Source organism: Camellia sinensis, chromosome 6 (genome assembly GCF_055761805.1).
Source record: "Camellia sinensis isolate YWXY chromosome 6, ASM5576180v1, whole genome shotgun sequence".
Lineage (NCBI taxonomy): Eukaryota > Viridiplantae > Streptophyta > Magnoliopsida > Ericales > Theaceae > Camellia > Camellia sinensis.
The window spans coordinates 189,607,914-189,621,674 of NC_138966.1; the positions used below are offsets into that span (position 1 = coordinate 189,607,914).

The 13,761-nt window shown below is 39.3% G+C and overlaps 1 protein-coding gene across 1 annotated transcript; it reads left to right on the top strand.

Moving 5' to 3' along the window:
• Positions 1–3,779: 3,779 nt before the first annotated feature.
• LOC145793922 (uncharacterized) lies at positions 3,780–4,427 on the top strand. Its single transcript, XM_082876825.1, has one exon. The coding sequence runs from the start codon at positions 3,780–3,782 to the stop codon at positions 4,425–4,427; it is 648 nt and encodes a 215-aa protein (XP_082732951.1).
• Positions 4,428–13,761: the final 9,334 nt, after the last annotated feature.

Genomic DNA, 13,761 nt, shown 5'->3' on the forward strand with positions numbered 1-13,761 from the left:
ATGGCTCGCTCTCATCACCTCACCTTCATCAAATCCCAATTGGATCGACTGCCAATCTCTTTCTCCGCCATATCCGTGCTTCAAAAGCCCTGTAAGTCCGGTGCTGAACTTGTGGGTTCTTGCAATGGTATGTTATTCTTAGGCATTTCTGATCAAACCTTCTTCTTTATGGAACCCATTAACTAGAATGTACCAAAAATTGTCAACACCTATTTATTCAGATGGGTATGCAATCTGTGGGCTTAGTTACGACTCTGCTAGTGATGATTTCAAATCATGGATCCGTCCAACCCGACTAATTTTGGTAGGATGCGGGTTTTGTGACGGATGGATATGGATGAAATATTTTAAAATTCGTAGATACGAATCAAATATCTTGCACCGACATGAACCCAATCCGCCCATAGATAAAGTTCAAAAAAAGAAAAGAAAAAGAAAGCTAACAAGTAACAATAGAGAGTAGAAATAATAAAATATATATTTTTGTGAAAATGAAAAATAACATCTTAAAAATATGCATGTGTTGCGTGGTGTCATGGCCTATTATAGCATATTATAGATAAATAATACATATTTTTTAGATTATTAGTTATTGGAGATTGTAAAAGTAATGAATTATAATTCAAAAAATACCCAAATTTTGTGTAGTCTAAACCGTTAAACTGATCGCATCCATCCGTCAACCCGCATAACCCGCTCAATTTGCATCCGCCAAATCGGTGGACGGACATAGATTGATTTTTCCAATCCGTCTAATTTTGGATGGATGGTGGATGGGATGCCATTTGATCCAACCCGATCCACGGTCACCCCTAGTTAGGGCAATTAGGCCGGTAAGTACTTGTTGTCATGACCCGACCGCTGTTTATGTGTTTAGTTCCAAATCCAATTCTTCAAGAAGAATTCAAGACTTTTCTTATAAGGGGTTTATGCCTATGGACTGGGGACTGTTTTGATCACGAGGTCAGATTGGGTAGTGAGTCACGACACGGGCGATCGTGGGGATTTCTTTGCTTCGAGTGTAATCAATGTCATTGTTTGTTTTGATGCTGTTGAGGAGGCATTTCAGGAGGTGCCACAGCCTAACTGTCAATGGAGTTGTAAGAGTATTGACTTGGCTAATTGGGTGGATGGCTTCATGTGGTTTACCCTGGTCAACAAGATGACTATGTTGATGTTTGGGCAATGAAGAGATATAGTGTGAAGGAGTCTTGGACTAAGTTGTTTGTTGTCCTGTATGTGTCCGGGGAGTTATTTTTCCATTTCTTTAAGCTGTTGTATTTTAGGAAGGATGGAGAGTTTGTAATGCTGTTGAATTAGGAGAAATTAGCATAATGTTAAAGAAAACAGATTTAGTAGAGGCAATTGTCGGTCTCCTTGGAAGTACATCTCTTGTTTATATCCCATAGTGCATTCTTTCTTGTCTTTGAGAGTGGGTAACAGGGTTCATATTTAGTTTTGGGAGGATGAGTGGTTGAGGGTTACCTCTTTCGATAAAGCTTTGCCATTACTTTATGGATTGGTCCGTTATTAGAACGTGTCAATTGCGTCGGTGGCGTGCTCTAATGTGGCACCAATCTCTTGGAATTTCAACTTTCTTAGGAATTTAAGTGATAGGGAGTTTCATGAGTTGGCTACTTTGTTGTCATTGATTGATAGGATTTCTTTATCTTCATCTTGTGATAGAATGGTTTGGAGTATCACTCCCTCAGGGGTATTCTCATGTAAGTCTTTGTTTGATACATTCATTGATGAATTTTTGTCTAGTAGTTTCCTCTTCGCAAGAAAATCTAGAAAGCGGTTGTTCCCCATATAGTGAAGTATTTCATGTGGTCCTTAGCTCAAGGTAAGGTTACATGGACTTGGGTGCGGGTGTTGGATATGGGAATGTGTCTAGGTGTTAGATTTGCCTATTCATAAAATAAGGATATGGGGACTCGGCTAAAAAGTGTCCAAAAAATAGATACGGATACGGGGACACGACATATAAAATATTAATAGAATTTTTTTATTGTACTAACTAACTACATAATCTATGCATCATGATGATCAATACCTAGATAGCTAAAGTCTAACAAAATACATAGAAGAATAAAAAATTAATTTATTATGAAATGAATGTAGGATATAGGCACATACTTGATTGATTAGTGCTTCTAACCTCCCATAATTCACATGCTCTTTCACCATTTTAGCTGCATAATTTTTTATCACCATCAGTTTAGGCAAGAAATAAAAAAAATCATTGTGTATAAAATATAAATTAAGCAAAAAAAGACAAGAAAATGATATGGATGCTTACTTGATTAAGTTTAAAATGTGTATAACTTTGACCACACCTATAATATTCTATATCATTATAATTGCAGCATATTATAAATTCAAATTGTGAATGATGTCACAAATATAAACATTATGATATCTTTAAGTTGATTGAGATGATCAAATTTAGATTTACAAAAATGATAAGTTTTGTATGTCAAGTCAACTATTCTTATTCATAGTTGACTGATCATCTCCACCACACCACAAAATGTCAAAAACTAAAATATTAAAAAAAAAAAACCCGATTATAGTCTTTACATAAACATCAATATATGAAAAGGCAAAATATCAAATCAAGCTAGTCCGAAAGTTAAGCATCTAAGTCTTAAGCATCATGATCAACATCATCAGGTTGAACCTTCTCCATTGCATTATCAAAAGGCACAAGCTCCAACTCAGGTTCATTGATGGAAAGTTCTGCAAACTCAATTGGAGATCCATCAATGTCAAACCTATCTCCGCCTACAATCATGCAAAAGTCAATAACTAATCTAGGGAAAAAAAGTGTTGTAGAAGAAAGAAAACAATATTAATGAATTAGAAAACTTACATAAATCCCAATACTTTGAAGGCCCTTCATTGTACTCTTTTTTCTTTCTTGATAACATCCTTATGGTGTAATGTACAAAGACCAAATCTTCAGCTTTGCTACTTGCCAACCTATTTCTTTTGATGCTATGAATATGACCATAGGTGTTAGAATAGGAATTAAGTTAAAATAGGAAAAACGTGATTGTGTTTCCTTATATTATGCCTATGGCACTCCTGTAATTACTCAGTATTATCAATATAAAAGGGAATAAAGTCTACCTCATTCCCTAACTCTTTCTTTTCACTAAACCTACATGGTATCAGAGCCAAAACCCTGGCCCCTCTCTCTCTCTTTCTTCTCTTCCGCTGCCGGCAGTCCTGTTTAACAGCCCAGTCACTGTAGACAATCACCTAGCCACTGTCAACCTTAACTTAGCCCACCTACAGGCCACCTACACCTCTGACACACTTACCTTAGTTGTCGACAGTCCTCCTGGACTCTCCGACTGCCTTTTGGACTTAGTTGGCAGCCCCTTTGGTTGTCTAGAGGTCTGTCGGCAGTTCCTCTGGCCTCTTAAGGGTCTGTCGGCAACCCATCTGGCCTTATTGGCCCTTGTTGACAGCCCCTCTGGGCTTGTGGGCTCCTGTCATTGTCGACTGGTTATCTCTCCTGGAGTCTTCTGTCGTTTCTCTCTCTGAGTTTGTAATGTTCTTTATTTAAAAGGTCATAGTTTTTTAAAAAAAAAACAAAAAAAAAAAAAAACGAAGACAAAAAATAAAATAAAATCTGGTGATGTAAAAAAAAAAAAAAAAACTGTCTTCTTAAGTCTTAATGCTTTTCTAGTTACTATTGTGCTTGTTTCTCCATCATCTTCCAAGTTTATGATTGGTCTTGGGTTTGAGGGTTGCTGCGTAGAATTTTCATGGCAGATTTCACTAGTGAGTCAATAACTTCTCAGCCGCTTAAGAGAGAGAGTTCTGTTATCTCTTCTACTATGACAGATAATCTCAACCCTGGCCCTAAAATCACTACTTCTCTATTCAATGGTCAGAACTTTCTAACATGGTTGCAGAGTCTAACTATTTTCTTGAAGAGCAGAGGGAAGATGGGGTATGTTGATAGCAGAATACAGGCACCCAACACCATGGACCTGCGTTATGATCAGTGGGAGATCATTAACTCCCTGATTATGGGTTGGTTGATACATTCTATGGTCCCAGAGATCGAAGAGGGCTATCTCTCTATAGATACTACACAGGATATTTTGGAGGCAATGACTACCATTTACTCCTGGAAGGGGAACTTCTCTCAGGCTTTTGAGTTATGTCGCTCTATTGAAAGGTCTATACAAGGTGAGATGGTTATCCTTCAGTATTTTACCTTCCTTAGCAGTGGGTGGAAGCGACTTGATCACCTTCAGGATTACAAACCTATATGTCCTACTGATTCTGTTGGTTACCGGAAGTTTGTGTCACAAGAGTGGGTCTTCAAGTTCTTAGAAGGCCAAAATGTGGAGTATAATCCAGTGCAGAGTAGAGTACTTGGCATGGATGTGCTTCCTTCTCTCTAGGAAGCCTTTACTTTTGTGCAGAATTAAGAGAGTCACCGTTCTATGACGCTTCCTTCTGCCACTATTGATCGCTCGGTCTTGGTTTCTACACCCTCTCGCGATGGCAACCGTGTGACCCGTGGTTCTCGTCATTCCTCTGAGAAGGATAATCTTTTATGTGACTACTGTCGTCAACCTCACTACACACGAGAGACCTGTTAGAAGCTGCATGGGACTCCTTCTGGTGGTCAAGGAGATCGTCCTGGTACTCAAGAGGGTAGGTTTGGTCAATTTAGAGGCTGAGAGGCCAATGCTTGGGCATATCTTTCAGACATTGTTGAGCCACCATCTTCTTCTCCAGTTGTCTCCGCTGCTGCTGATGTTTTTGGGTTATCTGCCTCGGATTTTGAGATTGCTCTTTGCCACTTGCTAGATCGCCGAGCCTCCACTTCTGCTACAGGTGCACCCTCTTCTTCTTTTTCCAATTCAGGTAACTTGGCTTTCTTCCCATATGCATTGTGCTCTCATACGACTATGCCATGGATTATTGATTCTGGTGCTTCTGACCATATGTCTGGTTCCACTAATTTATTTTCAGAGTATAACCTCTCCCCAGGTTAGGAAAAAGTCCGTATTGTTGATGGTACTATGTCCTCTATGTCCAGGAAAAGTTTAATTCATGCTACCCCTTCCCTTCCTTTGTCCTTTGTTCTCCATGATCCAAATTTTAGTGTTAATCTTTTATCTTTGAGTCATATTACCCATGACTTAAATTGTAGTGTGATGTTTTTTTCCTGATCATTGTCTTTTTTAGGACCTCATCACAAGGAAGACGATTGGCAGTGGTAGAGAAGAACACGGTCTCTACATTCTGGATCAGACCCACAAGCTGACTCATTCATCTATTCAGTTAGCATCCACCAAGGAAGACATTTGGCTGTGGCAACGTTGCGAAGGACATCCCTCTTTTTTATTACTTAAGCATTTATTTCCTTTTGTTTTTGAGAAAAATAATGTGTCAGATTTTCAATGTGCGTCTTGTCAACTTGGAAAACAATACAGAGCCTTTTTTGCTCCTTCTATTAATAAAAGTTTTGTTCTGTTTTCTTTGATTCATTCTGATGTATGTGGTCCACCCCGTTTTGTGTCTTTAACTGGTTAAAAATGGTTTGTTACCTTCATAGATGGTTGTTCCCAGGCCACTTGGGTCTATTTGATGAAACATAAAAGTGAGGTATTTTCTGTGTTTCAAAACTTCCATAAAATGGTTTGTATTCGGTTTGAGGCGGTTGTCAAAATTGTACGTTCTGATAATGATGGGAAATATATTGACTCTAGTCTTTCCACTTACTTCGCCACTCATGGCATTATTCATTAGACTTCATGCATTAATATCCCTCAACAAAATGGTGTTGTAGAACGCAAAAATCGCCATCTTCTTGATGTCGCTCGTTGTCTATCCTTTGAGATGTGGGTTCCTCGATCCTATTGGGGGGAAGCGGTTCTCACTGCCGCTTATTTGATTAATCGTCTTCTTACCCAAGTCCTTTAGCAACAAACATCTCTTCAAGTTTTCTTTGGGTCAACCTCTTTCGGGTTTTTCATTTCTCCTAAAACTTTTGGCTGTATTTGCTTTATCCATAATAATCTGATGTTTCAGATCTTGATGTTCCCATTACTAATAGGAAAAGGGTTAGGTCGTGTACTCAGCATCCTATTACTAATCATGTCTCTTATAATAGTTTGTCTTCGTCATATAAAGCTTTTCTATCTAAAGTGTCTTCTGTGAGTCTACCTACCAATTTTCAGGATGCTCTCTCTATTCCTAAATGGAAACATGCCATGATGAAAGAGATGAGAGCTCTCAGCAAGAGCGACACTTGGGAGTTGTGGAGTTACCTAGAGGCAAAAGTCTAGTTGGGTGTAAGTGGGTGTACACAGTAAAACACAAAGCAGATGATTCCATAGAACGGTACAAAGTAAGACTAGTTGCTAAGGGCTTCACTCAGACTTATGGGGTGGATTGCCAGGAAACATTCGCACCGATTGCTAAAATGAATTTTGTGAGAATCTTACTCTTTCTTGCTGCAAATTTGGATTGACCACTTCATCAGTTTGATGTGAAGAATGACTTCCTTCATGGAGATCTAGCAGAAGAGGTCTATATGGTTATCCTTCCTAGTTTTGCGGATGTTAAGTCCAACGATAAAGTATGCATGCTCCGAAAATCACTTTATGGACTAAAGCAGTCTCTTAGGGTTTGATTCGAAAGGTTTGCTTAAGCTATGCTCAAATATGGGTTCAAGCAAAGTCAAGCTGATCACACCTTGTTTGTGAAACACTCCTCACATGGTAAGACCACAGCTCTTATTGTCTATGTTGATGATATTATTCTGACAGGAGATGATGTGGAGGAGATTCCTCGTTTGAAAGACTACTTAGCCAAGGAGTTTGAAATCAAAGACTTAGGCTATTTGAAGTATGTTTTGGGCATTGAAGTAGCTCGGTCCAAGGGTGGCATCTTCATATGCCAGAGGAAGTATGTATTTGACGTACTAAAGGAAATTGAAATGCTTGGAGGTAGACCATGTGATACACCTCTACAATCGGGCCAGAAACTGAGTGAGGATCAAAAGGGAGATCCAATGGACAGAGGGAGATACCAGAGACTAGTGGGAAAACTCATATACTTATCCTACTCACGTCCATACATTGCCATTGCCGTGAGTATTATGAGTCAGTTTATGCATGCTCCGAGAACTTCCCACTAGGCAGTTATGAGAATTCTGCAATACCTTAAAGCTTCTACTGGAAAAGGGTCTCTATTTCTCAAAACATGGCCATCTTAGTGTAGAGGCATTTACTGATGCAGATTGGGTTGGATTCGTCACTGACAGACGATTAACTTTCGGATATTGCACATTTGTTGATGGCAATCTAGTCACATGAAGTAAGAAAGAAAATGTGGTTGATAGATCTAGTGTTGATGCAGAATTTAGGGCTATGGCTTATGGTGTATGTGAGTTACTATGTATTAAACCATTGTTGAAAGACTTGGGAATCCATCAGAATGACTCCATGCGACTATACTATGACAACAAGGCCGCAATCAACATAGCTCATAATACAGTTCAACATGATAGAACTAAGCATGTGGAAATTGATAGGTACTTCATTATGACAACCCTCATATCTAATTAGTGCTAATCTATGATTAAGCATGATAAGTAATTGAACAGACTGAAATTCTGAACTGAACGCATGAGTATGTTGCTTAATTACATTTTCTATCTGTTTGTCATAAATTGATCTGTTCCTCTTTTTAGTTTCGAATTGCGAATTGAAGGCCTTGTCGGCGGCCGATTTAGAAATTGATTGGTATTTTATGCTAGTTAGAATTTATGTGATTTTATGGTAGCTTTAATTAACATTTGATTTGGAATGATTAAATTAGATTAAATAATGTTAAATTATTGATTCAAGGTTAATTACCAAATTACCATTGAGTGGGCCACTTTGTTATTACATATTTGGAGCCTTGTTCATATTTGTTACACCATTTCTCCATCTCCTAGAGCAAAACGTGAGAGAGTTAGAGAGTTGGGAGAAAATTGGTTCAATCTTGAGATTTGGCTTGGAGAATTAGAAGAATTGAAGAGGAATTGCGTAATTAAGCTTCCATACTTGAAATTGAAGACCTAAGGTAGAGTTTTCATCCTCTCATTTGTGAATTTGAGTTGTATCTTGCACGGTCCATGGTAAATTAGTGTTTAGATTCAAGAATTGGTTTAAAGAGTTGAATTTGAGAGTGAATTCATGCATGCATGTCTATACCATAGCATTTTGAGGTTATTCTTCATGAATTTCCACATGCATGTCCATGTTTTTGTTATAGTCCATGAATTTACCATGTTCTTGAGCTTAATCTAGCATTTGGTCAAGTTTTAGAGCACTTAATTCATAAGAGTTCTCACATGTTATGTTTTTACATAGTTCATGAGAGTTTCTTTGAAATTGTGTTCAATTGACTTACCTTTGGGATTGATTTTACAAAATTGATCTTCAAAACATGTTGTAGTATGAGTTTTCAAGTGTTTTCCAGAAAATGGGCCCAAAAGGTTGAGTTTTGAAGTGTTGAATGTTTGGTTTGAGCTTGGGAGGCAAATCTGGAAATTCTAGATTTTGGCTTCCACGCTTGAGCAACCATCCTTTGTTCAGAGCTTCGCTCGAGCGAAGGGATGCTGGCTCGAGCGTAGATTGCAAGCTCTCAGGTTTTTGATGCACGCAGATGCACGCTCGAGCGAGGACTGTATCTCACGCTCGAGCGAGCGTCGAGCGAGCATCGAGCGGGGATTTTCAACATCCAACACTTTTTGCATTTTTACAGACCGCTCGAGCGAGGAAGTCCATGCTCGAGCGACCCCACTGTTTTGACAAGCTTGCTCGAGCGAAGGAAGCCACGCTCGAGCGAGACCCCTATTTTCTGAAAATTTTGAAAAGTGTTTTAAAGTGCATCTTTACATCCTCATTCCATCCTAGGCATTCCTAGGTCTAGTTTAAGGCATCTTAATGAGGATAATGTTATAGAACCACACCAAGTCAAGATAGAGACTAAGATGTTAATCCCAATGTGTAAATTAGTGTGTGTTTGTTATGTTACTGTGTAGGGTTGGCATCCGAGGATGCTCGTTAACCTATCTGTAGCCCAGTACTCTCTGAGTAACAATGTTGTAAAGATATGTTCACTAATGATTATTTTCTGAACAATTAACTGTACCGTTTTCTGAAGTGATACTGTTTACTGAATGAATGATGTCCTATTTATGAACTGTACTCGTGGTATCCATAGCAACTTACTGTTACTGTATTGTTACTGCTACTGACACAGAGATCTCTGTCGGTTCCAATACTTGGAACCAATACTGTATATTGTTATGATGGCCATCAACTGACTGTTTGGTCTGTTAAGACCTACTGTACTGTTTTGCTATTGGATGTACCACATATAACTGCTATGGTTTCTAAATGACTGATATGACTGTTTAATGACTGAAAGGACCTTCATTCTTAACCTCTTTACACATTTATTAGTCACTGGATTTTAGCTCACTGTTTATATTTATATGTAGGTGTCCAGGCACCCGATCGATGCTAGGAGCATCAGGTTAAGCTCCAGTTTGTCATGCCAACCGTTGTGCCTCACTGTGAGGTTCCATGTCTATCCAAGCCATGGCTGTTGTGGGGGTGTTCCAAACTCACCCTTAATGTCTTTGTTTCGTAATAGATGTTTAAGACTTGACTTTACAGTTATGTCAAGGGATTTTGTCCCTAACCTGGTTGTTTGTGTACATGATGTATATATATATGTTCTGGTTATGAATGTGACTTGTTCATAGAAGTCTTTTTGCATTCAGAATTCCACAGCTCATTGGACATTTTTATTTACTGTTTTGGCTTCCGCTAGCCCCTTACTCTGTATTACTGTCATTACTGTTTAGTAGGCCTTTGGTAATTACGGATTACTGGCCGATTACGATACTTAAACCCATAGGGGCGGGTTTGGGTCGTGACAAAGTGGTATCAGAGAGATACTAAAGCACGAGTTATACCACACATACATGTCCAAATGAGCTATAGGATGTCCTAAAAGGTGAATAGGGCATTGCATGAACATTGAAATAGTGTGTATGGCCATGGTATGAATATATGTGCTAATGTGCTAATGTGTTTAAGTAAGCAATTCCTATGTTTATTATTACTATATTGCATATAGTGAAATGGACAATGCAAGGAATGCTGATGAAACAGAATCATCTGATGCCAGAATGGCAAGATTAGAAAGAACAGTTGAATTGTTGACTGAGGCCCTAAGACAACAACAGAACCAACTGCCCCTACCTCCTCCAGTACAACCCGAACAGAATGTTAATGAGGATATAATTGCTCTGACACAGAAGTTCAGGAAAATGAAACCACCATCCTTTCAAGGAGGCCTTGAACCACTAAAGGCCGAAGCATGGGTGCTAGAAACGGAGAAGTTATTTGAAGTGTTTCCGTGTTCTGAGGCACACAAAGTGTTACTGGCTACCTTCACTTTACAAGAAGAGGCTAGACGGTGGTGGATGCTCATCCGTGATATCAATAATGCTATGACCTGGGCTCAGTTTAAGGGAGCCTTCTTTGAGAAATACTTTTCTCAGTGTGTCAGGGATCGTAAGGTAACTGAATTTGAACAGTTGAAACAGGGCACCATGTCAGTAGTAGAATACAAATCAAAGTTCAACGAACTCACCCGATATGCACCACACATGGTGGACACAGATTATAAAAAGGCCAGAAAGTTTGAGGGCGGGCTTAATGTCGAGATACTGGACCGAATCAACGTCCTAAAATTACTTAAGTATGTGGATGTTCTTGACTGAGCAATAATGGCCGAGTCAAATATCGAAGCATTGAAACAGACTGAAACACCAGCAGCTGAGTGGCGCGGTAAGAGACGGGGCTTTAAGTTTAAGAAAGGCCGGAACAGTTCATTGAACAAGAAGCAAAACACTAGGTCTTCGAACAGTTCTAGCCAGGGTAACAATTCCATACCGCCCTGTTCAGAGTGTGGCAAGAGACACAAAGGGGTATGCTATAAAATCTCTGGTGCTTGTTACAGGTGTGGCAAGGTGGGCCACATGGTCAAAGATTGCCCTTCCACTTCTCAAGGCAATAGTAAAGCTACAGCTAGCGCTGTAGCATCAATTGCTCCACCGAAACCCAACCCCAAAGTTACTGGAAAGGAGCCTGTAAGGCAAGGCCAGGTATTTGCACTCGTACCGGGAGATGTACAGAATACCGAGACGGTTGTGTCAGGTATACTCTCTATTTGTGCTCAAAATGGTTATGTTTTGATTGATTCGAGGTCTACACATTCATATGTCTCGCATGCTTTTTCGCAAAAATTAAATAGACCATTGGAACCCATGAACTATTTGTTAGCTGTATCTTCACCCGTTGGAGGATCCATGACATGTGCTTATGTGTATCCTGCATGTGAGATTGTTGTTGGAGATGCGCATTTGTATATTGATTTACTGCCATTGAACATTGACCACCTTGATGTAATCTTGGGAATGGACTGGTTAACAAAATATCATCCTACCATAGACTGTGTAACAAAACAAGTTGTTTTCCATCCACCTAGATTGCCTGAATTTGTATTTAACGGAGTTAGAGTAGTACCTCCCCCATACTTGATTTCATCCATGAAAGCATTTAAACTAATTAGAAAGGGGTGTAAAGGGTATCTATGTTGTATATTGACTGTACCTATTGATGGTAAAGCTAATGTGGACAGTATTCCTATAGTCAGAGAATTTCTAGATGTTTTTCCAGATGATTTGCCAGGGGATTTGATTGATAGGGACATTGAGTTCACCATTGGTGTGATTCCAGGTACACAGCCAGTTTCCAAAGCTCCGTACAGAATGGCACCTACCGAACTGAAAGAATTGAAAATTCAACTACAAGAACTGTTGGATAAGAAGTTCATCAGGCCTAGTACTTCACCGTGGGGCGCACCAGTTTTGTTTGTGAAAAAGAAAGACGGCTCATTAAGACTTTGCATTGACTACCGTGAACTGAACAAGGTAACAGTGACAAACAAATATCCATTGCCTCGAATTGACGATTTGTTTGACCAGTTACAGGGTGCCCAGGTTTTCTCTAAAATTGACCTTAGATCTGGATACCACCAATTGAAAGTCAAACTAGAGGACATTGAAAAGACTGCCTTTCGAACGAGGTATGGACATTATGAATTTCTTGTTATGCCTTTCGGAGTTACTAATGCACCTACTGCATTTATGGACCTTATGAACAGAATTTTTAAACCATTCCTCGACGAATTTGTAGTTGTTTTCATAGATAACATTCTGATTTATTCCAAAAGTGAAGAAGAACATAAACATCATTTGAGAATTGCCCTACAGACCTTAAGAGAACAGAAACTGTATGCAAAACTGACAAAGTGTGAATTTTGGCTTGATAATGTTATGTTTTTGGGACATGTGATTAGTAAGGATGGCATTACAGTTGACCTGCAGAAAATTGAAGCAGTGGTGAATTGGCCTAGACCGACTAATGTTACTGAAGTTCGAAGCTTCCTAGGCTTAGCCGGGTACTACAAAAGGTTTGTAAAAGATTTCACCAAAATTGCCCTACCATTGACTCAGTTGACTCAAAAGGGCAAACCATTTGACTGGACTGATCAGAGGGAATCAGCTTTCCAAGAACTGAAGACATGACTGGTGACTGCACCAATTCTCACCCTACCCTTAGGTACGGATGGATTTACTGTTTTTATTGATGCCTCTTATAAGGGTTTGGGATGTGTCTTAATGCAGAATGGTAAAGTTATTGCATATGCTTCCCGACAACTGAGACCGCATGAGAAAAATTATCCGACCCACGACTTAGAACTTGCTGCAGTAGTGTTTGCATTGAAAATTTGGCATCACTACTTATATGGGGCAACATGTGAGGTGTACACAGACCACAAGAGTTTGAAGTACTTCTTCACACAGAAAGAAATGAACATGAGACAGCGGAGATGGTTAGAACTGATAAAAGACTACGATCTGTAAATTCTATACCACCCAGGGAAAGCTAACACCATTGCTGATGCACTCAGCTGGAAATCAATTGGGAATTTAGCCTGTTTACTCACCGGACAGAAAGAACTGCTATGTGACCTTAAAAAATTTGAAGTTGAGGTTATTTTGCATGAACAGGGTGGAACATTAGCTGCTATCTCTGCCCAACCAACACTTATTGAAGAGATCAAAGAGAAACAACAGCCAGATGATTTTCTGAAAAAGATCATTGATGAACGGGAATCCAAACTGAGGCCGGACTTTAAGGTTGAGAACAATGTGTTGAAATTTCAGGGAAGATTGTGTATACCGAATGATTCTAAATTGAAAAGACGAGTTTTGCAGAAAGGCCACAATTCGAAACTTTCCATCCATCCGGGGAATACAAAAATGTACCAAGACTTGAAACTGAATTCTGGTGGCCGACAATGAAGAAAGAAATTGTCGAGTTTGTATCAAAATGCTTACACTGCCAACAAGTCAAAGCCGAACATCAACGACCCGCAGGCGTACTTCAGCCCTTACCAATACCGGAGTGGAAATGGGAACATATCACTATAGATTTCATTGTTGGTTTACCTCGCTCCAGTAAAGGTATGGACTCAATTTAGGTTATTGTTGATAGATTGACTAAATCCGCTCACTTCTTACCTGTCAAAACAATCTATAATGCGGACAAATTGGTTACAATTTATATTGATGAGATTGTTAGATTG